Source organism: Pseudorca crassidens, chromosome 10, assembly GCF_039906515.1.
Source record: "Pseudorca crassidens isolate mPseCra1 chromosome 10, mPseCra1.hap1, whole genome shotgun sequence".
Lineage (NCBI taxonomy): Eukaryota > Metazoa > Chordata > Mammalia > Artiodactyla > Delphinidae > Pseudorca > Pseudorca crassidens.
In genome coordinates this window covers 20,826,425-20,853,731 of record NC_090305.1, presented here as the reverse complement: position 1 = coordinate 20,853,731, position 27,307 = coordinate 20,826,425, and the positions used below count along the sequence as shown (strand labels likewise).

Here is a 27,307-nt window from a genome sequence, read left to right as displayed (position 1 = left end):
CCGCACAGAGACCAGCTGCTCAGGGCCCCAGTCTCTTCATCCACAGCCTGAAGGACTGAGCTAAAGGAAATCGAAGTTTCCTTCTGTGCTCTCCCCTTCCTTTATTCTTTCCTCCCAAAGAGCCACTGTATCTAGGGCCCCTTTCCTTAATGGCCTTCCACATATTTCTTTTCTCTGCCAAAGTTGCACAGGTACCCAGTGGGGGTGATTCTCCATATCCAGGGAGTCAAGCTGAGCCCCAATGGAGTGGGCACAATTTGCAGCATCCCTGTCTTAGGAGTCTCTGCTCTTGGAAAGTGGCTCAGCTGAGTTCGAAATGCCCACCCAGTCCACTGGGGCTGCTGCTTCTGCACCTGGAAGAGACCTGGTGGCAGGTGAGTGGGTGCGTCCACTGCCATTTCAACACCACATGTCTGCCAGGCCCACTCCTCTGGAAGCTTCCTCCGGCCATGGGGGAGTGGCTGCCCGAAGCAGGCAGTGATCTGGCTTATCACAACCTAAGTCATCTCAATCTCTGCAGGTGGAAGCTGGCAAATCCCAACTTGGAAATCCCAACATCCTCTTCAACTGCCCACATTTGTGAATGGATCAACAGGTGAGAGATCATTTCTATCTCTACTTCTATCTTTATATATGCTTGCACATGTTTATGTTAGGTTTTACAAGGAACAAGGTGCTTTCTCACGTGCTGTCATTTGACTGGTTTTTCAAAACTCTGGGACGTGCTATTATCCCATTTTACAGATGAAAAGCCTGATTTTTCAGGGATGGCAGGTGACTCACCCCCAGTCAGACACTTGGTAAATGGCAGAGCTGGAATACAGACCCAAGTATTTTCATTCCAGATTCGCACATCTTTCCAGAATATTTCACTGCATGTCTGTGCTGTGTGTACATGCATATGTATATGTACGTGTGTACACACACAAACCACTTTGTATAGACTTATATAGGTATTTTTTAAGACTAAGTTGGGTGTGTCCTTCTTACAACCCAGCCTTAGGAATTTATCAGCTATTTCCTGAGTGATTAGTACATGCCAGGCAATATCAGACACCAGCTGAGAGCTGGCAATACAGCAGTGGACCATCCAGACCCCCAGTCCCCAACACACAGACACTAGAGTAGCAGAAACATTCTTAAAACCTGACCTTAACTTAAGAGGAAAGAGCAGAAGGGGCAAAGTGGCAGGCAGATTGGGAGGGTGTGCCTTCTAACTCCTGTGTGAGGAAATGGCCATTTAACCAGGTAATTAATGAAACTATCTTCCTCTGTCTTGGTACCATATTTCATTTCTTCATGCCAGGCTGGAATTTGGGGAGCCTGATCCTATTACAATATATATAACTCTCACAAAAGAAGTAGTGTTGAAAAATTAAATAATTTTGTTTGTGCTGTTCTTTAGAATTCCAAACTTTTTTTTTTTTCCATTTTTGTAGTTAATTAAGGTACGTATTACCTCCATTATACAGATGAAGAAACTGGAGTTCAAAATGAGCTTGGCTAAAGCCACAGTTTTCTTTTTTGCGGTACGCGGGCCTCTCACTGCTGTGGCCTCTCCCGTTGCGGAGCACAGGCTCCGGACGCGCAGGCCCAGCGGCCATGGCTCACGGGCCCAGCCGCTCCGCGGCATGTGGGATCTTCCCGGACCGGGGCATGAACCCGTGTCCCCTGCATCGGCAGGCGGACTCTCAACCACTGCGCCACCAGGGAAGCCCCAAGCCACAGTTTTTAAGGAGAAGAACCTTGAGTCCAAGCCAAGGGTGACTTGAATTTCTGTTCATTTTCCACCATCCCAGAGGAATATGAGAACAATTTCCATTTTGCTGTACATCAGGGTTTGTTATTCTGGAATTGCTTTATGTGCCTACCACCAGGAGACAGGTTACATGAACTGTGATGTACTTGTGATGCGTTCACAGTACAATACCATGAGACAGTGTACAGGATGTCCCCTATGTTCATATCTGGAAAGTTTTCCAAGATATACTGTTATAGAAAAGAGTAAGTGTATACAGTCTGCTATCTTTTAAGAATGAAAACTGGGGGAGATAAAACATGCGTTCATTCTTGACTCACATCAGCATGAATTAACAATAGGCAAATACACAAGGAAAATAATGTTACCTAGGGAGAGTGGGGTAAACCAGTGAGGAGTGGATTCTCAGCATATACCTTGTGATTTTGATTTGGTTGAACCCTGTGAATGTATTACTTATTCAAGAAATTAGGTACATTTGGTACTAGAGAGAGCTTCTCCACAATAATATTTACCACCCCTTCCCTTTTACTCTCCTTATCCCGAAGACACACAGTGCACACGAAGAAAGAAACCCAAGTAAGTTTTTAATAGGAAAAAATTGGCAGGTACAGAATCAATCAATGATGTCAGAACACAGATGCCAATCCATTTATTTCTGAGAATTGATGAGTTTGACAGACACTCTGGATCCAGGCATCTCTTTGTAGTGAGAAGCTTTTGAAACCTAAGGGGAGAGAAGAAACCAAAGTAAATGTATTTGGGAACTTCTTTCTTAACCTTCCTCAACATATGCAGAAGAACTTACAAACCTCTTCCCTCAGAATGAGTTTGGTTCATTCTGTATATCAGCCCTTTTCATTTCCTCATATACACACTCCCCATGGTAAGAGGACCCAGCCTCCCCGGGAAATGCTCTAATTTCGCTCTTCAGATAGGGTTGCCAGATTTGGCAAATAAAAATACAAGATGCCTAGTTAAATCTGAATTTCAGATAAACAACATCTTTTGTTGAATTACAGCATGTCTCATGCCATATTTGGGGGCATACTTATACTAAAACAATTACTTGTCACTTAACTGAAATTCAGATTTAACTGAGCATCCTATATTTTATCAGGCAACTGTATCCTCAGATGCTACCTGAAGGGAGCTGGTTAAGTGCACTTGAACATGTTAGCCCAGAGGGACAAAAAGTACCTAGCCCGGTGTGCTACCAGTAGAACTTTCTGCATTGACAGACATGTTCTACATCTATCTGTCCAATGTAGAAGCCACCAGCAACTTGAAATATGGTTAGTGCAACTGAGTACCTGAATTTTTAATTTCATTATTTTATTTAAATTTAAAATGTCACATGTGGCCAGTGGCCTATCTTGGACAAAGTAGCTCAAGTACCAGTCATGTATCTCCCTCCAAATGTAGCAACTGGAATTTAAAACCGAATGGTGGCTAAAAAGGTACATCACCCGGAAATAAACCCACAAATCCCTGCAGCTTAGTGATTATTCCGTTTCCATGCAGATATAAGTTCTGTTGCCAACACATTAATTCTGAGTATTCATTCTGAGTATTTACTGAGGATGTGACATGCCAGGGAGTGGAGATGTATGATAGAATTTTTCAACAAACTTACCCTGTAGGTGATCGTGTTAACTGTATAATCCAGCATTAGACTGTAAAAGCCACCAAGGTGCCCTATGTGCAGAGCAGGCATTGTAAGGGGATGAAACAGCATTGATTTGGTCACACACATCAGCTGTGTGACCCTTTTCCTTCCATGACTCTAAGCAAGCATTAGTAACCACAGACCCAGTAGGGTGTTAAGGAGGATTCTTTTATACACGGTATCAGCCAGCAGAGAAGACAGGCCCTTAAAGGAAACTGAGCTTCCTGGGTCACTGAGGCTTATCAGGAGACATTAAGTCTGGTGAGGTTAGTGCAGAAACCTGGCAAAAGGTAGAGTGTGGAAAACAAATGGTGTATATGGTACTTCCAAATTTCACTGCGGTCCTGGTAGCTGCATAGGGCAGTAGGCAGTGCATTAACAATGGTTAGTGGGCATTTTTATACAGAAATTCAGATAACCATGTGCTTTCTGGGCTCTGAGAGGGCTTTTGGGGCTACAATATCCATTCCCTGGTTCATTCACCAGCGAGCTGAGTCCCAGGCCTTCTGTTAGATGTTAGGATGTCACAGACCAGGTCCCACTTCATGAAACAGAGAGTATAATGGGGAGAGGCAAACAACAAGGGAGCTGATAAATAAAATCTTAGAATGTATTTTAAAGAATCTCAACAAGATGATTGATAGAAAGTAACTTGGAGTGAGACGTGAGCAGAGGGAGGTTACTTATTTTTTTTATTTTTGTTTTTTTTTGCGGTACGCGGGCCTCTCACTGTCGTGTCCTCTCCAGTTGCGGAGCACAGGCTCCGGACGTGCAGGCTCGGTGGCCCTGGCTCACGGGCCCAGCCGCTCTGCGGTATGTGGGATCTTCCCGGACCGGGGCACGAACCCGTGTCCCCTGCATCGGCAGGCGGAGTCTCAACCACTGCGCCACCAGGGAAGCCCGGGAGATTACTTTTTTATTTTACTTTCTATACTTGAAGTTACAAACTTAATTCATGCTCCTTTTAACACTTTACACACATGTTTATACAGGTTAACAATCTCTCCTCATATAACCTCACATAATGGGGCTTTTATTTCTAGATGGTAGACACCCTCTCTTCCCTAGTTTCTACTATCTGTCTATCTATCTATCTATCTATCTGATATTGCTTTGCTTTACAAAAGGTTAAGTGTCTCTTAATAAATTTTAATATATATTGCCAGGAAATTTTCTCAAAAGATAATATGACTGTGGCACTCCTTCCTCATCCTCAGCATCCTAAGTATTATTGGTTTTAGTGGTTGTCTATCCATAGGTGAGAAATGCTATTCATTTGTTGCTATGATATGCATAACCTAACTTTTAGGAAGGTGAACAGCTCTATGTATTTTGGTTTGTTTTTTCTCATATGCACTGTCTATTTGAATTTCATAAAAGGTATAAAATATCCTGTTCAGTAATTTTTTTCTATTATTGTTTGCCCTTTTCTTAGCAGCTTGCAGGTCTTCCTTGTAAATTAAAGTCATTAACCTTTTGTGTATAATGTTTTACAAATCCTTTATCCCAATTTACTGCTTGTTTTCTACTCTTTTTATGGAATATTGCATCTTAAGTTTATTTTTGTCCTATGTGGTCTGTGTCCCTTCCTATATGGCATTTGTGTTTACTGCCTGGCTTAATAATGACACCTCCCCCTTAAAATATACACATACAAAACTGAAGTTATACAAAGTGTGTCCCTAAAATTTCATCTAGTATTTGTATTTTATACTTAGCTCTTTAATCCATCTGGGTAGGTCTATTTCAGATAGGCCTGTCTGGAGAAGAGCTGAGAACACGCTCGCCAGAAGAAAAATCAGAGGATGGGCACTGCAGAGAAAGAGACCAACAGTACAAATGTCTTGAAGCAGCAAAGGGCTTGGCAGGTGGAAGAGAGATCAGTGTAGCTGGACAGGGAGATGGAGATGAAGTCAGGGAGGTGGGCAGAGGCCAGGGTGGTCATGGATGGCTCTTCAGGTCATGGTAAGGAGTATGGTAAATAAATTAAGATATGTATTAAAGGTATAGGTGAAGTGACTTACAGATAGTTTGGATTCGTGGAGATGAAGGAAAGGGAGCAAGGCTCATTCCTAGAATTTTCGCTCGAGTAAATGGACTTACAGTAATGTCATTTACTGAGCTGGGGAGGATTGGAGGGCATAACAGGCTTAGGAAGCATAATGTAAACTCTTGTGTCTTGAATGTATTTAGGCTGAGAGGTCTGTTAGGGCTTCAGGTGAAGGTGTCAAGTAGAAATTTGTATGCACACATTTGCATTTCAGGGAAGACAGCAGGACTGGAGATGTAAAATTGGAAGTTTATTGCATATAGACAGACTTTGAAACTACAGTACTGATAAAATCATCAAGGAGACAGAGTGAACAGGGGCTAGTACTGAGCTCCAAGGTTCTAAAATTTAGAGCATTTTCAGATAGAGCCATTTTGAGATAGATTTTGAATGCAAGGGCAATTTGTCATGGCGTAAAGTCAGGGCCTGTACTTTCAGCTCAGGCTATCACTGAGTACAGGAAAGAATAGACATGCTCAGCTGCTGCTGCCTGGTGCTGCGAGAGTGAGGAATGTGGTAAAAGTTTAAGCTCCAACTCGCAGACAAGCAACATACAGCAGAGACCCCGAAACTTACACACTTGCTTCTTTCAGAAAGAACCTCAACTATAAGTAACACGTGTAAGTCTAAGTCTTAACAGATGCTTGTTCTATCACCCTGCCTAAACTACAACTTAACTAACAACTGTAATCTAATTAAGTCCAATGAATTTCTGATATTTTTTCAATATGACTACATTAATTTCATGTCCTAGAATTCGTTTTATTTTAAAGTATACATGTTACGTTCCAAATTCTTTTGGTGTTATAATGATTATACTTATTGAGTTTTTTCATAAATTTGTCTACTTATTAATGATACAGTTTTATGGGTATAAATATAGACTATAATCTGCCTTTTGGTAGATCTCCTGGTGATGCTAATCTTATTTTGCTACAAGATCAAGGTACTGAAATAAAATAGAGAGGGAAGAATACTGGGGCTACATGTGAGCCCTTATTCTCAATTTTGGTATGTTTGGGGATTCCTCAATTAAATTCCTAATGTTTCCTAGTAACCCACATGCATTATACTTAACAGGAATATTTACATTTATAATTATAATTCAGGCTCAACAGGTGACAAACCCCTAGAAGGTAACCTACTTCTAACCTTAAAATATACAATTTTTTTTTTACAACTGGTTATAAAATGTATCACACTTGTAAAAAAGAGTTCAAGTGATACATTTAAAAAATAGAATGTGAATGGATAATGGATGGAGTAAAGGAAAGGATATTGCTGCATAGATTATTTGGAAATTTTAAAGAAGATTTTATATTTGGCGATGCTGTATCAAAGTGATCTGTGTTGTTCGGAATATGCTATATAATTGAATGATGATTCTGTCTCAGCCTCACATCTCAATAAATCCCTTTAACACATATCTTGTCCCTGGTGGCCAGGTGTCTTCAGTAACTGGAAGCCCTGGGTTTACGATTCACATCAACTTGCCCCAATTTAAATGGTTCTCTCCAGGACCCTTGAGGCATGGTAGATGGAGACCTACTCAAGGGCTGGAAACCAACTAAAGCTACTGAGAGTTTATTGCCCACTAGAGAATTTTCCCAAGTGGTAACTAGGGCTTTTGGATATAAACAGTGACATTTCAAAGTAGGAGGTGAAGAACTATGTTGGAGAGGGGAAGCTAGGCCAGAGCTGTGAGGAATGTCCTCTGCTTGGGGAATAGCCTTTTAGCAGTACCTCTTAGGTAAGAGGTTATCAATTGGCACCTTCTGTGTTTCTTTGAAGCTCCCAAAATAAGTTGCCAATGCAAATTGGATTTTTCAGAAGGGATTTTCTACTGGTAAGAGAAGATATTATTAGCAGCCTTTAGTCTGGCATGTAATTAATGTCTCCTCTGGTAATAAACTGACCCTCTAGAACAAAGTACTTCCTGATGGCCCAGCCACTGACACAGCTCAACATTTACTCAATGTCCTATTATCAAGTGTTTATTTTATGCCAGGGTCTATGCTGACTATCAACAATTTAACAAGATGTGGTCCTTGACTTTAAGGAGGTCTCAGTGAAACACACAAAATTAACACGATGTATCATTCACTCTTAAGTAATCCAATACAAAGTTTTGTTATTGGAGCCCAGAGGGGAGAATTCAAGTCCTTGCTAACTCCTTTCTTCACCTACCACAATAAAGTAGTTTATCAAGTCCTTTGGTTCTTTTTTTTTTTTTCTTTGGTTCTTTACTAAACCATCTCCCCACTTGTCGCCTTGTTTCACTTGTCACATACTAAATCAAAAGTGTATTGGTTAACACAAAAATATGTGGCTAGCACACTGTCAGGATTTACCTCCCTCCCTTATGTAGATTCCAGGGAGATTACCTCTCCTCCTTCTCTTAAAATTTTCACAGAGTTTAGGATACAATTAGTAACATTCTGGTATGTGGGCAAAGTTAAATCCATTATGTATTGAATTTTTACTCGTTTCATTATTCTGACAACCTCTTAGGGAGCAGTTGGTTATAAAATTGCCAGTGGTTAGAAGTACTGACTTCCTGACCTTGGGGCTTAGACAAGTTTTTTATGCTGTCTTCCTGTCTCTTCATCTTTAAAATTGGGATAGGAATAGTACTTATCTCTAAGATTGTTGGGTTAAATTAATATTCTGGAAGCATGTTGACACACAGTAAGTGCTTACTAAGTGTTGGCCATTACTCGAGCACCCCACGTTCTAATTTCAGAACCCACACTGCTGAATCCACTCTTTTCATCACAAGACAGGCAAAGGCATACAGGAAGAAATGGACGCAGGGAGAAGTTAAGCACCTAGCCCAAGGTCACCCACCTAGTTAAGTGTTGGAGCTGGGTTCAAAGGCAACCTGGAAAGTCAATGAAAAGTATCCCAAGGCTTATATAAAGCAATTGCAACCTAAGGATCCAAGTTCTCCAACATACAAGAAATGCTGGGTGTAAAGAACGCGGTCCTCTCAGTGGACCCCTACCTGAAATGCTGTGAGGCCGGACCTTCCCCAAACTGATTTTCATTCCGGCTATCCTTAAAAATTAAGGAAATTCTAACGTGCGGCCATCAAGGTGCTCACTTCTTTTTCCGCCTATTTGCCTTCACCAAACACCCAGACCCTCTAGCCCCGGTTCTTTGGCTGGTAGTTTCAAGGCCGGGGTGGGGGTGGGGGGTAGGGGGATGCGCGGGAGGAGGGCAAGAGAGGGATGGAGGCTGCCTCAAGACCGCAAAGTGTCTGTGCCAACATGAGAATGAGAAAAGTGCGTTCACGGGAACCAGCTTCTGTTTAGATTCTCTTTCCCCACACACTCGGATCTGAATGCTCCAAAAGAACTGATGCCACGCAAAATGCTTCAGTGAAGCTCCAGAGATGTTTGAATGAGGGTGCGTCTCCCTGGGCCGCACAGGTCCCAAGTTTTGGCCTACTCAGCCTCCTTGCCTACTCATCCAAGGACAAACTGAGTCATGCAGAAGAAATGCTTACTTGATGAGACTCAGTCTCGGAAAATAGGATCCTAGGAATTTTTGCACAGTACCAGATCGACACTTTTGGGTTGGAACAGCTAATTTACCAGATCCCTAGTAGTTAACTATTTTAGGGAGGCCTGCAGCCCTACTCTATCCCTTTTGGGGCTGCGTTAGGGACCTAGGCGTTTGAACCTCTATTAACTATAGTTCGTTGAATGTCAGGCACTAATCTAGGTTACGGGTGTTAACCGGTTTGTCAAAAGAAAAAAAAAAAATCAATGGAAACACCATCACTCTATCCCCAATTTACATACAACAAAACTACCAGGTTAGAAATTGGCCCCAAATCTCACAATTTGTAAATGTGGGGAGAAGCCACAATTAGAGTCTAGATTCAGTCTGTTCTAAGCTACCATTATGTTAACTCCAGGTAATCAATTTTTCAAAAGCCCCTTTCAGTACGTGGTAAATTTCAGATGATACGTTGAAAGTTAGCGGGAGCAGTCTAACTCCCTTGCGGGATTAGGAAAGACGGGTTGTCTGCAGCCTAGAACGAGGCGTCTAAGAGGTTCTGGCTATTTCACTCGGCATGTTCATTTGAGACCACCGTATATCCACCCCTGCAGTTAAACCGTGCTTAGGCTTTACTGACTAAAGGCAGATCACTCGACTGTCTGAAATGCCTAACCACTTCGTGGATCATTAGACCTTAACCGATTTACCGCGTTCTGCAGAGAGGCAGATTTCTAGTAACAATGAGAGCCTTTTCTAAATATCTAGGGAGATTTTTCTTCCATTTCTTGTTATCTTGGATAAAAATTCACTTACCTTCCTTTTTCTTTAATATTCCGAGTGGTGTTAGCTCTTCCTTTGAAACAGTGGGGGGCTCTGAAAAGAGCCTTTGGGTTTGAAAGCACTTCCGGAAACTCAAATCCCTGTCAAATCACTTGCCCTTGGCCTTGTGATGGCTCTCGGTCTTCTTAGGCAACAGCACCGCCTGGATGTTCGGCAAGACCCCGCCCTGAGCGATGGTCACGCGGCCCAACAGTTTGTTAAGCTCCTCATCGTTGCGGATGGCCAGCTGCAGGTGGCGTGGGATGATGCGAGTCTTCTTGTTGTCGCGCGCCGCATTACCAGCCAACTCCAGTATCTCAGCCGTCAAGTACTCCAATACCGCTGCCAAATACACCGGCGCGCCAGCCCCGACTCGCTCAGCGTAGTTGCCCTTACGAAGTAGGCGATGCACTCTGCCCACGGGAAACTGGAGACCGGCCCGCGAGGAGCGAGACTTCGCTTTAGCCCGAGCCTTACCACCTTGCTTGCCACGTCCAGACATCGCAAAATAAACAGAAAAGAAACAAACAAAAAAAGAGTACTTCTCAAAACAAACCAAGTCTGAAAGCAGATAGAACACTGCGGCTTTTATAGGCATTTCCTGGGGAGTAAATCCGATTGTCTGATTGGTTAGTACCAAGATTCACCTAAGTAGCCAATAGAAAAGCTTTGTTTCCATACCTCATTTACATAGTTCTGCCCATAGATGACAGCCTTGCTGTTTGTCTTCCAATTAACTAAGACGCAGTCTGCATCCTTCATTAGCATAAAGGCCCTATAAATAGCAGAAATCCTCTTTCTACTTTCATTTTATTTTTCGTGTTTTGAGGTTTTAAAATGCCAGAGTCAGCCAAGTCCGTTCCTGCCCCGAAGAAGGGCTCTAAGAAGGCAGTGACCAAGGCGCAGAAGAAGGATGGCAAGAAGCGCAAGCGCAGCCGCAAAGAAAGTTATTCTGTGTACGTGTACAAGGTGCTGAAGCAGGTCCACCCGGACACTGGCATCTCGTCCAAGGCCATGGGCATCATGAACTCGTTCGTCAACGACATCTTCGAGCGCATTGCGGGCGAGGCGTCGCGCCTGGCGCATTATAACAAGCGCTCGACCATCACGTCCAGGGAGATCCAAACGGCCGTGCGCCTGCTGCTGCCCGGGGAGCTGGCCAAGCACGCTGTGTCTGAGGGCACCAAGGCTGTCACCAAGTACACTAGCTCCAAGTAAACTTGCCAAGTAAGCGTCTTTACACCTAACCCCAAAGGCTCTTTTAAGAGCCACCCACATGTCCACAAAGAGAGTTGTAACCTGCTGCTTATTTTCTATAAGTTGAAGTTTGGCCAAAAGTACTGTGCATTAATTAGAAAACAAAGGTAGAAAAATTTGTAAGTCCTATTAATGGATCTAAGGAATGACAAGTGAAGCTGTTAAAAGCATTGCCAGGTTGTTGGGTTTTGGCATTGTTGTGTCAAATGTTATCCATTGCCCGTTGCAATTAGGGGGTCACCGCAAGTATAAAGTCAGCTATTTTTTGAGTCCCAGTGATCAATGTACTGTAATTGACCTACAGCTATCTGAACATGAAAATTAACTGCATAGGCGGCTGGTGGTTTGTAATACGTAGTCGGGGTTGACGAACTGCTTTAAGAGATGCTTGCAACTTGGCAAGTTTCCATGGAGGTTGAACCGAGGGCTGGCACCGAAAGGCGGGGAAACTAGGCGGGAAGAGAAAGGAGGCTATTGAACTTGGCATACAGAGTCTCTAGGAGAGAACCTTCCCAAACCAGGTAGTCGCGCGGCGGGGAGGGGGTGGGGGGAGCTGGCAAGTTCCACCTTCCCTTAAGCAGTTTAATCTTTGTTCCAGGGGAAGATTTTAGGGTGAAAGAAACGCATTTTCCATTTAATTTATCCAAGTCTAGAACACATTTTCAGCACCTAGGAGTAAACTTTGCTTTCTCTGTAAAAAAGTGGGAGACTACAGGAATAAAATTTATGTTACAAGGAAAACAGGTTTTTTTGTTGTTGTTTAACGACTTGAGGTAAGATACAATGTGATTTAGATTACTTAACATTAAGACCCCGTGATTCGAAATGTGCAGTTTTCTTTGATCCTGGGAAAAATACTACGGCCTGTCTGGCGCTAGACAGGCGTCCATTGGAACACGGCTCCACAGTTACTGGCTGCCTAACCTGGAAGTTACCTGAGAAATGAGGTGCAGCCCTGGCTTAATTAAGGTAGAAGTGCAAATATAGGACAATGGCACATGCTTATCACACAAGCTCTTCAGCCAAACTGTAAAGTTTCCCAAGTCCTTCAACAACTGAAATTGGATTTTTTTCTATACCCCTAGTGAGCCTGCGCAAGGACTGATGATCCAAAGCAGACTAACCTCTCCTCACTGCCAACTGATCAGTTTACCCCAAAAATGTGCAAACATTCACTATCCCAGGCTGACTACAAGGTTTTGTTTTGTTTTTGTTTTCTCCTTCTCTTCCCCTCTTTTCCTCACATATAAATTCTGGTTTGCCTTTGTTGGATGAAATAACAACTATTGCTTGATTTCTCTTCAATACAAGAGCAGGCTGCCTAATCATTAACACCTTGGACCATTTATTTCTGAAGATTCCACCAAGACATTGTTTACCCGAGCCCTACCTTAGGAATCAATAGAAAAGTGAACTGAAAATGTACCTTGTCTAGCCCTGGGCACTTTGAGTTTTCTGTTCATCTTCCCTTGGCTCTTGTATGCTAAAATTTATTTTTGCCCAAGTCTGCTTCTTATTTTGGTTCTTAGATTGTACTTTGTCGATTGGATACACATTAGTGGTTTTATCGCTAGATCATTAATTAGTTGGTGGCAGAGGACAGGGTATCTGGAATCTGTTCATTTGTTCATCTTTTTTGGGTTGTTTGTGTTTGTCTGAGGATTCTGGTCATCTCTGGCATTTGAGAACACAGGACGAGGAAGTTGGTGTTTTTCTTTCTGGCCTTTGATGGGATCCACTGTGTTTGGTGTTTTGTGTTTGTATACTGTGGGTTCTTTTAACTAAAAATCAGAGTTTCTTTCTTCCTTTCAAAACTGTCTGTTATCGTGATTACTCAGTATAAGTCCAAATAATTGTCAGTATCTGCAAAAATAACATTCCTGCTTCAAAGACAAATGAATATAAAATGGCCGCCTAAAACTTTTAACTTTAATAAAGCGTTAGACCTAACAGGAGACTTAAGACAAGAAAGAAAACAAGGAAACAGCATCTCCAGCCTACAATTGGCCTGTCTCTTGCTATGCCGAAGCCTCTAAAGTTTATTATTCAATAATTCCAAAAAAATATTGTCCCTTCTTGCTCTTTAAGTAAGGTCAGAGAGGAGAGAGAAGAAATATGTCATTATAAATAAAGCTATTGAGTCAGAAAAAAGAGAGGGCTTCCAATACCTGTATAGAACAAACGTTAAATAGTTTATTAACCTTAATGAGTTCATTGTGAGGGATATGGCACTGGAAACTAGAATTTCCTACCAAACTTAGAAGGATATCAGAGAATTTACTCATATTCCCAGCAGTGGTGTACCCTGAGGGATCTCTGATCTTAATCACATTTGTTTCTTTAACTGATCAACATACTTAAATCTTGGTTGCTTTTAAATTAAATCTCTTTAAGTTTTGTTCCAGTTTCACAATTAGCTCCTCTAACTTGTAAAATGATTGAGAATGTTTTCTGCTTTATGAATACAAATAATTTTGAGCAAATTATCTACCTCAGCAGAAAATTTTAAAAGTTATAATGTAAACTTAAATAGCTTATATAAAGACTAAAAAACATACATCAATTTAAAATAAGAGCAAAATCAAATTCTCCAGATGCTTTAAACGTGCTACCTCTTTAAGTTGTAACTCAGACAGAAAAGAAAGTTTAACTGAATTTAATTAGTGGTCTTAGTTAACACATTACAAGATAAGAAACAAAACAGAACTACTCCATTATTTTTGAACAACTTAAATATTTTAATACATGGCATGTAATTCTATAGGAAATTTAAAAATCACATATTTCTAATCAAGTTAACCCTTTGGATAAATTTGCTGGCTTAACAATTCTGCCTTACAAACTGGCTCTACATCTTTTTCTTTATTATTGTTATAATGTAAGAATAATGTTAGTATAGTATTCTAGTTTACACAAGTTATTTTCTTTAAAAAAAAAACTAAGTTAAAATTACAAAATTTCTTTAACTCTACTGATTAGATGAGTTATCATCACTTTATTTAAAATTTTACATTACGTAAATTATGCATTGAACTAAATTATCACAAAATAGTGGTAAGGTAGATAGGTAATGTCATTTTTAAAATGGAATTAATTTTTCTAATGTTACAAATCATAAGGACTCATTGTGTCAGCTTAAATACTGAGTTCAAAGTCTATAGATAACTTTAAAAATTTAGATAAATATTAAATTGGGTAAATTAAATAAGTTGGAGGGTACAAAATACACATCACTAAAAACAGATCTATGCAAGTCTTTTATTTTCACACAGTTGAGAATGACCATAGATTAACAGGTTAGAAAACATATAGATGCCGTAGGAGAATAGAAATAGCTATGCTTGTTTTTGCTACTTTATATATGTAGAAGGGATATGTAAAGTGTATATGTGGGCCCAGAGGACAAGGCAGGTTTTGGACAGCCTCCTGGTTTCCTTATGCCTATGAGGGAACACAGTTGCTTGTTTTTCTAAAGGGCTGTCGTTAATACAAACGGCTCTGACTCTACCAAGTACTATAGCTGCAGAGAAACACAAATATGTACACAAGCAATGGCTATGTTTGGTCTGTTTATTTATTAGAAAGTGGTTACTGTTCATTAATGTAGTAAATTCAATTTTATATGTATTGTCTTATTTATGCTGACAAGGTAATAATACTTTAGAGCTGCCATTAAAGTCTGAATTTATAACTATATTAATTTATCAACCACCCCTCAATAAAAATTGACTATCCAAATCTCTCATCTCTCTGTAGCCCAACCACCTCCAGACTTAATGGTCATGTAACAAAAAATAACTCCAACATAAGCACAAACTAGTTCAAGTTTTACAAAGATGTTGACTATCTCAAAAACTTGGCAAGTGATTGAATCTTGCTATATATCCAATTAGTACAAATTGAAAAATAATAAAGGTGGGACAGTGCTTCAACCATATCTCAAAAACCACAGCATTAACAAATCAATTTCATGTTATTGTTTTGAAATATATGGATCTTTTTTGCCACCTGGGAATACTTGTAATAGTTTTAAATAATAAAAAATGAGATCATGGATAAAATATAAAACTATTCTTATCAAAACATATCAATCTATATCACCCCCTAACTGCTGAGAAGATAATACAAATAATTTAAAGTAAAATTCCCAAAAGAACATAAACTTACTGTGCAAAAATTTTACTTCTAACCTTAATAATAATGATAATATGACCTACATCTAAATATTCCCATAAATTCTCATCATTTGAAATTGTACCACAAGATCCATGTGACTTTTCTTCTCTTTTGACATTTTCAGGTGTCAGATATTATCTAAAACTAATGTAGGCTACACTGTCATATATACAACAAATGCAATCTACATTTCAAAAAAAGACTTCAACAGACACACCTCTACATAATATACAATTAAAGATTGTATTAAAAGAGACTCCCCAAAGTGTCAACTTTTAACAATGCTAGAAAAGGCCATTTCCAGTATTTTTAACTACAAAGGTTGTAGTTCAGGACAAATGGATTTTTTCTTTTTTTTCACAGCATAAACATGTTTAGAATCCTACCACTTGGATATACACTCTCATTGGAAAGCCAATCGTGACACATTAAAAGATTTCCAGAATTTTGGAAGTAGGAAGCTTCCTCCTAAGATTCTACAGATCAAGATGAGATCTAGAATAGATAGCTTTTTCCTTCTCCTTCCCGTTGTGTTATTCTTTGTCCTTTTCTCCATTATCAGTTTTTCCAATGATTAGATCTCAGATTTGTTCTTCTCAAGTATTAGAAAAAAATTAAAAATCCTCAGAGACTAGCCCTCTATCTATACCTTGACTAAAAGTTCCTGAACAAAAGAATGTGTACTACATAATTTCTTTCTGAGTATGGCTCAAATTAGAGTTACAACTATGGTTAGGAAAAATGACACTTATTTAACTTAAATCCATCAAGGTAATCTTTGAGGCCTGTTCTTCTAATTAAGACATGCCAATTAAGTACTTGAAGATAATAGAGGTTTCAAATATTTCTTATTATGTTTGTGATTGTCCTCATAACGTTTTTGTCTTCCTCCTCTGTCTAATATGCAGATGACTAAGTGTTACAAACAGGAGACTAAAACCTGCTACTCTATTATGAGAGTCTTGACCAAAGTGGCGAAGTTGAGAGACTCTGATGCCAGAAATGGTGAAGATATGACCTACCTAAGATGGAAATGCTGACTGAGAGTCAGTGGACCATATTATACAGAGGCAGCCTGTCACATATTCTTCACAGCCAATCTTGAGAGTTTTTAGACAATCACTATTTTTCTTTTTTTTTTAATCCTCTTTGGTCTGTGTAAGAACAGATTGTCCACACTGAACTCTTTCCTACTGAAAATAATGTACAAACATGATATCCTGTTCCTAGACAGTCCAAAGGTATTTCCTCCCCTCTTTCTCTTTCATAGTCATCTTTTTTGACTTGGATGAAATCAATCTATTGCTTGGCATACCTTATACACAAGTTAACAGTGTGCTAATAATTTACTAAATGTCTTTGAGTTACTGTTTGACAAACGTAGTACTCTGAGCCTGTGGGGTGATAGTAATTACCTACTTGAGAAGATGGGGTGAGGATTAAATGAAATAGAAAATAGAAAATATTTGTCCTAGAAATGGTATGGGTGCCAGTAAAATGGCTGCACAGCATTGCTCCCTGTTGACAGAAGTGTAGCCCCTGGAGATAAAACCTCCCGGTTTGACGCTCAGCTTGCCACCTATTAGCTGTGAGACTGATGCAAGTCATTAATCTCTCTGTGCCTCTTCTATATCTTGAGGATGATGGTAATAGCACCTACCTTCTAGATGTTTGTGATGATCAAAGACCTTTAATGCATAGAACACACTTTGAAGGGTGCCTGGTACATGGTAGGTACTCAGTTTTTGTGTGATGTTTGACAAGTTTCATTTATAACCTTCTTTATGCCCTAAAGGGAACTAAGGCAGCTTGTGACTGAAGACCTCAGTCGGTAGGAGCTGGTCTTTCTTAAATGATAGGAATTTCACAAGTGATATAAAAAGATTGCCAACGGATTCCTTTGCATTTACATTGGTCCAACAGGTTGACAGAAAATGCATTATTTTTCCCATACTTGTACTTAATTAGCTCTCTAGGCGTATACCTAAGGACATGATAGCTATCACTTGTCTTGAAGCGTCCAGATTTCGAAGGGTGTGTAGATTCAGTACTTTGCAGTCCAACAGTCCTAAATTTAAAAGGTATTAAAAATTATTTAGCTTTTCCAAAATTTCACCCTGTGCAATCCTGGATGACTAAGCGTAAAATTAATTGGGCCAAATACACAGTTGCCTTTGACCTTGCCAGCAAGACGTTCTAGGCTCTGACTAAATTCTTTGGACTCTGAAAATCAGCTTGACATATCTTCAAGTACTATGGGTTTATTATAAATTAGGAATTTATAAATTTAGAGTAAATTTAGAGAATCAACCACTTTCTTATTGTCCCACCTCAGTTCTGAGGAAGGAAAATGAAGCTTTGGTTTGCTCATTTAAAGACTTACATAACCTTATCATCCAATAAGCAATTTGTATAGTAATTAATGGAAAGAGCTGGCTTCATCTTGCTATGGGTATTCATGGTATTAGATCTCCCCAGCTGCAGGCTCCAAGGGATGAAGGAACAGAAATGATGGGACTTGTCTCATTCTATGAGGAGACTGATATACTTAGAGGAGGCAACACTGGGGTAAAACCTTGACTTCATCACTTATAGCTCTAAACTTGTCTTCTGACAAGATCGAGTTCTCCAACAGTAAAAGAATTGGCTTCAAAAGCAATAAGGAAGAAACTTTGTTCTCATTTTCTTTTCTCTCTCCTCTCCTCCCCTCCTCCCTTCTTTTCTTTTCTTTTTTTCCTTTATTTTCTTTTCACTTTTTTTTCCCTACTATAATTGGCCCAAACTCAGCTGTAGGACAGGATATAAAAATATCAAAGATTAAAATGTGCCTGTTTTGGGACTCCCCTGGTGGTCCAGTGGTTAAGACTTCGCCTTCCAATGCAGGGGGTGTTGGTTCGATCCCTGGTCAGGGAGCTAAGATCCCACATGCCTCGTGGCCAAAAAAACAAAACAAGAGACAGAAGCAATATTGTAACAAATTCAATAAAGACTTTAAAAAATGGTCCACATTAAAAAAAAAATGTGCCCCTTTTATTGTTAGATTTGCTTAAACAATTGAGGTGTTAGATGCTGGTCACTAGATTTTTAAACACATGCATTTGGGCTTTAATGCACTGAAATACACATATTTTTTAAAATTGAAATAAACAAACAAATATGATTGTGTGTTTAAGAATTCTACAGAGAAGATGCAAGTTCTGAGATCTTGAATGGAAGAAAGGCTGCTAGCCTCAAAGGTGGGTCAAGGATACTCAGCAAGCACCAGGGTAAGAGCTTTTTGGAGGTTTTGGAAAGCGCTTGGCCTCCCTGACTCTAAGCATCAGAGACTGAGCCTGGCTGCATCGATTCTAGACATAAATAATGCTGAGTGGATTGGAATTGTTTTTCCTATATACATTTTTTATAAGTTTTTTTTTTTTTAGAGCAGTTTTAGGTTTACAACAAAATTGAGAGGGAGGTACGGAGATTCCTCAAATACTCCCTACACCCACACACCCACACATGCATAGCCTTTCGCATTACCAGCATCACTCACCAGAATGGTACTTTTTTTTTTTTTTTTTAAACCAAGGATGAACCTATATTGACACAGCATAATCACCCAAAGTCCATAGTTGACCTTAGGGTTCATTCTTGATGTTGTACATTCTATGAGTTTGGTCAAATGTATAATGACTTATATTCATTGTTATAATATCATACAGAATTTTTTACTGTCCTAAAATGATCGGAAATTTTAATAAGCTGGAAATGAGGGGAAGGGGCTGTGGGGTCTTTATCCTTCCCGCATGTGAGCTGGGGCATCATGGATGGTCTGGAATGGGTCTGAAAGAGCTGTATCTTCCTTTAGGATACTCCAAAGACCTGAAACACGGTTTGACGGACTCTTCCCCTGCCCACTGTCTGTGGCCTCTTTCTCTCATGTTCTGTACTGCAGCCAGATTTGCACACACTCTGCTTTTCCTGGTTTTCATCCTCCCATATATGCTGGACCTCGTCTTTGATATTTTCACCACAGAGGGAATGAAGACAGAGTTTTGGGATGGTCTAAGGAGGGGATTTCTGCCCTTTCTCCTCTGGTCCTAAGGACCACCTTCTGGTTCTTGTTCCTCCAGCTATCTTCAGTGACTGTCTCCTTGGAAAAGGACAAAGTCACTATCCTCTTGGAGCTTACATCTCAGCTGGGGAAGAGAGACAACAAACAATCGTTACTATGAGTAATTACATAGAATATGAGAAAGGAATAAATGCTATGGAAAGGGAAAATGGAAAACAGGAAAGGGGGGGATCAAGAGGAGTGGTAGATATAATTTTCACATTAGCACTAATTAAAATGCTTAATATAACAAGAGTAGCTAACACTAGTGTAGCACTTAGTATGGGCCAGGTACTGTTCTGAGTGCTTTACACTATTAACTCAATTTATTCTCAGACAATAAAATGTTAGTTGGAAAGCACATACAAAACTCTTGGAGGAAGACCCAGCAATGAAGAAAAGAAGAGAAATCAAAGCCCTATTGGTTCTACCTTGAGTACCTGTCCCTCTTTTTCTAGCACCACCATCACTGCCCTCATTCTGGGCGTGAGCTGGTGAGAAGAGCTGTGCTTCCCTCCAGCACAGTCCTTCAATCTGGTGCATTTTCAACAGTGTTTAAGATAACACGTGCCACTTGCAATTGTTAAGGCTGCTACATCTGAAGCAACAGTGAGTTTGTTAAACTACTGGAACATCAGAGATCACACCATGAGTCAGTAGAGATGGTCAATGGTTTGTGTGGGAGACTGTGGCCTTCACCAGCTAAAGAGAGGACTGCTTCCCCCTTGCCCACCCGCCACTACCACCAGGATCTTCTTCCAGGCAGAGCTTTCTCAAAACTTAAATAACTATGTAATTGTGACTATATTTTTACAAGCACACACAAACCATGTAGCAAGAACCTCTCTCTGTAAAGTGGAGTGACGGCCTGAGTGTAAGCTGTGTCAAGCGTGGCTTATAATTACGAGTATTCATATTACGCAAACGTGCGACCAATTTTCACAGAAACCCATATGTCCCCGCCCCACTAATGTGTCAGCCCACAGGTAGTAAAGAGGACTCCTTAGTAAGCAAACCCTATTTCCTTGCACTGAATCTGGACACCAAGAGAGCATAAAATTAGGTTTGCCTCTGCCTACCTGTGAAGAAGAGTTGGAAAAATGCATTTCAAAACAACCCAGGAAAAAGACTAAGCATTTATTTGGGTACATTTCCATTAGATGTTTGATTTGGTTTATTTGAAAATGGGGAACGATTTCATCTGCCAGCAGCCCAGAGAGATGAGCATGTAAGAGAAGGGAGGCTTCTGGGATCTGTTAAAACTGCTTCATGTGGGAATAACAAGCTTGAACTCTTCAACCTGTCGTCATGCAAGGGCCTTCCTCATCCTTCACAACCGGTTCTACAAGGCTTACCCCCAAGCACCTCACCCTAGACAATCCCCACCACCTGGCCTTTGTCACTATGTCTCCTTTGTGAAAAGCCCTAATACCCTTTCCTCACCTGACAAATTCCTACCCGCCCTTCAAGATGTAGCTCAAATGTAATTTATAGGACACTGACTAGATCATGCTCATCTTTTATTTACAAGTGCACGTAGACTCAAATGCTAGACGGTGTGGTTTTACTGTAGAGGATGGTTCACCATCCAACAGCTGTGCCATCTGGGAAACTCAGTCTCTCTGAGCCTTAATTTCCTCATGTATAAAGCAAGGAGGACCATCATACGTACCTCAGAAGGTTGTTGCAAGATTAAATGCATTGGTATCTAAAGGGCTTAGAGCACTGCCTGGCACAGAACAAACACCAATGAACATTAGCCATCGCCATAATTACTGTTCTCAGAATCAAGTACAATATCAGATATTTGATGAATTATAGAAGTGAATTAATCAATCAATCTCTCTTTTTACAGGAGGAGCAAATGGGCTTTAGAAATGTATTTTCTCACCACTGGTCACTGCTGGACACTGTTGCATCTCACAAATAAGTCAATGAAAATGATACTAGAAGAAGATAAAAGGAGGTATTTTTAACAATCACGGAAGGATCAATAAGAACTTGGCTAAAACATTTATTTTGAGTATAAAAATATTAAATGATAATTGCAGAAATTTGTAAGAAGAGAAATATATAACAAAGAAAATCAAAATAAATCTTAGTACCTCTTTTCTATATGTATATATGAATATGAACATATATATGAGATCCATCTTTAATAAGTATATATCATATATCAAGCAAATTTAGGTATCATGCTACATATACACAGCTAATTTTCTAGGTAACATGCCTAGAAATGCACATTTTTTATAGATGTATGATTACTTATTAATTAGTCCTGTTACTGGCTATTTAGAAGGAGTTCCATTTTTATGCATTATAAATCATACAGATCACACTTCTTTTTACATAAATCTTTGTTTAAATATTTGATTATTTCCTTGGGACGGACTTCTAGAAGTAGAAATCCTAAATCACAAGGTAAAACCATTTTTTAAGGCCCTTAATGTATACATTCATCAAATTGCTATTCAGAAGGACCATGCCAACTTATAACACCAACATAATAGAATAATTCCTATTTTACGGCAGTCATATTTACTGAGAATATTTTTAAAACACTTAATCAGAGAGACCAAAAAAATATTGAAATGTAATTTCCTTCATCATGAGTGAAGGTAGTTTTTTCCCCATATTTTTATTAGCCATGATCCCATAAGAAATAAACTGCTGCAAAACAATGAACAGGATTGCAACAGTTCCACGGGAAAGCACTCTGTAAAGAATAAGTAGGATCTTAGGTTAAGACCAAAAAAGGGAATATTTATCAGGTGCCTCCTTTGCCCAGGACTGTGTTGGAATAATGAACCATGTTTGGCTATGTGTAACTAAAACTACTTTTATCTAGGTTGTCTCTAATAAGCCTCCTAATCATTCCATGAGAAAAGTATCTGCTATGGATTGATTTATGTCCACCCCTCCTCCAAAATTCATATGCTGAAGCCCTAATCCCCAATGTGACTATATTTGGAGACAGGGCTTTTAGGAGGTAATTTAGGCTACAGAGGTCATAGAGGTGGGGCCCTAATCCAATAGGATTCATGGCCTTATAAGAAGAGAAAGAGAGAGCCATCACTCTCCTGGTGTGCATGCACTCATGAAAGGCCATGTAAGGACACAGCAAGAAGGCAGCCGTCTATAGGGTAGGAAAAGATGTCTCACCAGAACCTGACCATTCTGGCACCCTGACCTCGGATTTCTAGACTCCAGAGCTTTGAGGAAATAAATTTTTATTGTTTAAGCCATGCACTCTAGAGTATTTTGTTTGAGTTGCCTGAGCAGACTAAGTGTGAGATGGGAGAAGGAGAGACTTTTGAAGCCAGACTTCTTGAAATCAAAGCCCAGCCTTCCTGCTCACTAGCTCTAAGACTTTGGGCAAGTTGTGTGACTTTCTGTGACTCAGTTTCCTCATCTATAAAATGATTTCATACATTTTTTAAAAAAATTTTTTGAGGGGAAAATACTTGGGACAATGACTGGCACATATATATGGTGTATATGTGTGTGAGCTTGTTTTTATGGTATCTTTTCGAATTATAATGCAAAATATGAATCATGGTGTTTTCTCTGGATCTTAAATTATGGAATCTAAGAATTTTAGAAAACTAGCCAATTCTCTGTTACTTTTACAGCAATGAGTGATATGTTCTGTCAACCTGTAAATATAAGTATCAATCCACTCATACCCGACCCTAAGCCACTGACGTTTAATGGTACGACCTCTCAGGATCACCGAGGTTCAGAGAAACCAAATACACGTTAAAACAGAGCCCTTGGTAAGATGCACCCGTAATATCTCTAAGGAGAAAAGAATTTTCAAACTGAGGGTCACAATGTATTAGTAGGCTGTGAAATCAATCTCATGATTTGCAACCAGCATTTTTTAAAAAATAAAATAAACTAGATGAAAATATATCAGAATGCACTTAAGGTAGTATTGTTTTCAGAATTTATGTTTCAAATGTGTGTGTAAGTGCACATGTGAGCATGTATGTGGGACAGAGAGAGTGAAAGAGACTTTTCTACCTCACTTTGCAATCAGAAGTTTGAAAGTCTCATCATCTCATTTCCTCTTCAGAAGTATTTCAAATGTAGACTCTCTCTTTTCCCACACTCTCTCCTCAAATGAAGCTCTTGTCTTTCTTCTGAGACTATTACAACAGACTACCAACCTCTGACATTAGGCTTTCCACAATAATTGTTTATGTGAAAAATCGAAAATCAAGGCAACTACAACAACCATACAAGAAGACAACTACTACAAAAATACACAAGCTCTCTCCTTAAAAGCCTCCAGTGGTTGCCCAGTCTGTAGAATGTCACCAAATTTCTCACGCAGGCATTTGCGGATCTTTGCAAGATGGTCTTTATGGGATTTTCCTTTGCTGAACCCTGGACTCTGGTCATATTACACCGTTCCCTCAACATCCTCCTGGAAGGCCAGGCCTTGAAACTCTTATACACCTCTGAGAAAGCTGAGTCCTAGAACAAGCCCAGAGAAACATCCTAGACATTATTCCAATAACTCTTTTCCCACAGCTCTGCAGGACACCTGCCAGCCCAGTCCTGTTAGAGATCTGGGTCTGTCGTTTCCACTGAGCTCTTCAGACCAGGGTTCCTGCCTCGTATTTTATAGTTAATTAAGTGCAGGGATTGTATCTGTTTCCTTACATATTCTTTTTGAGGGTGGAGGGTGAAGGGGCTGGGTGTGGGTATAGGGGTAAGGTTTGAACTAATGAAACCAGAAGCAAAACTCAGTTCAAGATGCCCTCTACAAGGGGGACCTGATTTTGGCCAAGCAGATATCATGTGTGAAATCCAGGTAATTTACTCCATGCTTGAGGGTCTGCTATCAAGCCTTAGGGACTGAGAAGTGGTTTTAGTCACAAGCAATCCACATGCCTGTAGATCATTGTTTATTAGATTGTTTGCTCAAATAAGGTGTTATCCTGAAGTTTTTTGACAATTCTAAAAGCATCTTCCAACTCTGCAGTGAGACATCTAAGATATCTGTGTTACTTCCCTCATATACATAAATAATTTTCAATAAAAATCAGGGCGTGAATAATTTATTTTCTCCACCAACTGAAAGCCAACCATTTGGAAGACCAGTTAGAAGAGATGAGATAAGTCATTCGTTAAAAATTACTTTTATATTTACACGGAAAAGAGGAAGTTTTGTGCTTCCCTTTGAATTTTGTTGAAAATCGAGGGCTTTATTGAACAGTTTTGGCATGCAGGGTCATTTTTCATTAAAAGGCAAAAAGGGATCTGAAATCTGTATCTCTATGGTTTATTCAGCAGTGGAACCTGGGCGATTCCGTGCAGAGGGTATTCGAGGCATTCAACTTTTGGCCGTGAAACAAACACAAATGCTCCTTCCCCAAGGGCGGGGGCGGTGCCTGAGCGACGCACCAATCACAGCGCGCCCTGCCCTATATAAGGCCCTGAGGCCCGTGCAGTAGTTTATGCTATTTGCTAGGTGGTACGTATTGCTCTACTCTAATGTAATGTCTGAGATGGTGCCCGTCGCTCTAGCGGACCAGGTTCCACCGTCCATGGAAAAACCTCCCCCCCAAAAAAGGGGCAAGAAGCCGGTTGGTTTGACAGGTGAAAGTCGCAAGACCACAAGCGCCTCATTGTCCAAGTTGATCATCGAGGCCCTTTCCATTTCTCAAGACAGAGCTGGCATGTCTGTGGTAGCACTGAAAAAGGCGCTAGCAGCCGTGGGCTATGACGTGGAGAAGAACAACAGCCGCATCAAGCTGGGTCTCAAGAGCCTGGTTAGCAAAGGAATTCTGGTGCAGACCAGGGGTACCGGTGCTTCCGGCTCTTTCAAGCTCAGCAAGAAGGTTGCTGCTGAGCCCACCAAGGGGAAGGTCAAGAAGCCTGTTTCTACCAAGACGAAGAAGCAGGTCTTGGCCGGAGACTCCAAATCTCCGCAGAAAGCTAAGACCAACAAAAAAGCAAGGACGCCGAGGAAAACAATGGCTGAGAAAGCAGGTTCGAGTGGCAGAAAAGCTAAAGGCGCCAAGGGCAAACAACAACGGCAAAGTCCAGCGAAGGCCAGAGCAGGCAAGCCCAAGGCTGGGAATTCTAAACTGATCCAGCTGAAGCCTAATCCTAGGAAAGCAACAACCAAGAAGTAACATTTCGGCAACGGCCAGTTTTCATAGAACCCAACGGCTCTTTTAAGAGCCACTCAAATGATTTTGAGGGTGTGACATTGCATTTTCAGAAGACCCCGGAAGAAAAGACTATTCGTCAACTTTATCACTTGACAATAAGCAAGATTGTGATGTGGTGATAAGTGTCTTGTCAGACAAACGGCACAGACTCTGAAGAGCTTTGGATATTTAATGGTATGCTGACTTCCCAGTTCCAGAAAGTTAGGTTGTCCATCCTAATAAAAATAAGGCACATTCCTTGTATGTAAGTTCCTAAATGCTTAGAAAAGTGCTGGATTTTAAGCCGAGAGAGGAGAGGAGATCAGCTCCGTGCCCAACCATACCTGACCATGTTTTTTCACCTAATGATACTCTAGTATATGACTTAATGTGCCTTTCCATGTAAGATTTCTGAACTCAGTCTCCATGGACTTTACAGGGGTTAATATACAGAAACCAAGGTCTCAGTTTGGATTAGTGAGAAGTTTACCTCTCGTTAAACAGATTTCTTTCCACTATGAGTGATTAGTTGCATAAATCACAGATGTTTCCGTTTTACATTTGCAAGAATATTGAAATGCCTTTCACCTTCATTAGTTTGCAAGTGGTTACCAGATGACTATATATTAAGCACATACTGTTACATTAAAATTTGGTTTGATAATATCATTAGTCTTGATATAATTGTTCTCTATTTATGAAGAGAATGATAGGCTTGTTCAGATTGTGCTACACAGGCTGAAAAACGTTAACTCTAAAACGTGTGGAGATGTTGGAGGTTCAAATATTAGGGTGTGACCTTTAAATCACAAACCTGCTTGTACTAGGAAACGCTTAGGGTCGGAGTTAAAGCATCTTTTCCGCTTTAAACAGTTGTTTGTTTTCACTTAGTTTGTAATTTAGCGTTCTTAAAGATCCTCATAAAATAAATTTATACTGTTAATCTTATTTTGGGCCTTGGTATTGGGGGCGACTTCGAACAAAGCCCATTGCAAAACTACGTAATTAATGCAGTCACACATACAAACATGTTCTATATCCTGTCTGAATTCATTTGTATAATCGGGCCACAGAAAAAAAAAATTAATTGTATCCTATATGGAAAACGACTAAATACAATGGTTTCAATTTGTACAGAATCAGCCACAGCCCTGCTTTGCTTGGATAAGGTGGCCACTGTTTCCCTCTGAGGCTGGAGTTGGGATAGTGCAGGAAAATTCTTCACTTGCTGGACAAGGCAGTGAGCTACTTCTCTGTGTCCAGCAGTGGACTGACCCCAGACTATCACCGCAAAGAGAAAGGAGGAACAACTGGCTTCATCCCGTCCAGAAGCCAGCCGACCTCCCGGCACTACTCCAACCTGTGTAGAAGCGGCTCGGCCACTCTGCGCCTTTGTTCCTCGGGCCCATTAGCGCCTGGATTGCATCGGATTAAAAAGTTAACCAATGAAGGTTTTCCCTTAAGTTCCGGGTACCGGTATGAACCCCCTTGTTTTGGCCAATAGGAAAACAGCCTTGTAACACCACCCTCCGCAATTAAACAGTGGTTTCTTCGCCACACTGAGAACCAGCCAATGAAAGCTTGTCCCCAAAGAGCCTTCATTTGCATAGCTCTGTTGTGTGGGTGATACTGTGAACTTTTGTGCCATGGATGCCTCCAGCCGTCCACTTAAGGACAGTTCTAATATTTCCAGATGCATAAAATAGGCACATTTCTCTCATGGGTCCAATCTTATACATCACTTCGCGTTTCACCGTTTGTGAAAGCCTACTTTCTTCATAAAGACCCAAGTTTAACACCTTAG

General features: G+C 40.3%; 3 protein-coding genes across 4 annotated transcripts; 2 read left to right on the top strand and 1 right to left on the bottom strand.

Annotated features, from left to right (window-relative positions):
* Positions 1 to 2,326: 2,326 nt before the first annotated feature.
* LOC137231670 (histone H2A type 1-C) lies at positions 2,327 to 10,354 on the bottom strand. 2 transcript variants are annotated; one of them, XM_067752192.1, is made up of 3 exons: positions 9,799 to 10,354; positions 3,396 to 3,457; positions 2,327 to 2,486 (listed from the first exon to the last, which is right to left on the bottom strand). In XM_067752192.1, exon 1 carries the CDS (start codon positions 10,304 to 10,306, stop codon positions 9,914 to 9,916), a length of 393 nt encoding a protein of 130 aa, XP_067608293.1. In that variant the 5' UTR covers positions 10,307 to 10,354; the 3' UTR covers positions 2,327 to 2,486; positions 3,396 to 3,457; positions 9,799 to 9,913. The 2 variants fall into 2 exon arrangements, with proteins under 2 accessions (XP_067608293.1, XP_067608294.1); XM_067752193.1 differs by lacking the exon at positions 3,396 to 3,457.
* A 241-nt stretch (positions 10,355 to 10,595) lies between these two features.
* On the top strand, positions 10,596 to 23,261 carry LOC137231668 (histone H2B type 1-C/E/F/G/I-like). The gene is made up of 2 exons (XM_067752190.1): positions 10,596 to 11,031; positions 21,189 to 23,261. The coding sequence occupies exon 1, from the start codon at positions 10,642 to 10,644 to the stop codon at positions 11,020 to 11,022; it is 381 nt and encodes a 126-aa protein (XP_067608291.1). The 5' UTR covers positions 10,596 to 10,641; the 3' UTR covers positions 11,023 to 11,031; positions 21,189 to 23,261.
* A 740-nt stretch (positions 23,262 to 24,001) lies between these two features.
* On the top strand, positions 24,002 to 27,294 carry H1-6 (H1.6 linker histone, cluster member). Its single transcript, XM_067752189.1, has one exon. It carries the CDS (start codon positions 24,805 to 24,807, stop codon positions 25,483 to 25,485), a length of 681 nt encoding a protein of 226 aa, XP_067608290.1. The 5' UTR covers positions 24,002 to 24,804; the 3' UTR covers positions 25,486 to 27,294.
* Positions 27,295 to 27,307: the final 13 nt, after the last annotated feature.

Coding starts and splice junctions, on each gene's coding strand:
- LOC137231670 (XM_067752192.1), bottom strand. CDS start 10,306: ATGTCTGGACGTGGCAAGCAAGGTGGTAAGGCTCGGGCTAAAGCGAAG.
- LOC137231668 (XM_067752190.1), top strand. CDS start 10,642: ATGCCAGAGTCAGCCAAGTCCGTTCCTGCCCCGAAGAAGGGCTCTAAG.
- H1-6 (XM_067752189.1), top strand. CDS start 24,805: ATGCTATTTGCTAGGTGGTACGTATTGCTCTACTCTAATGTAATGTCT.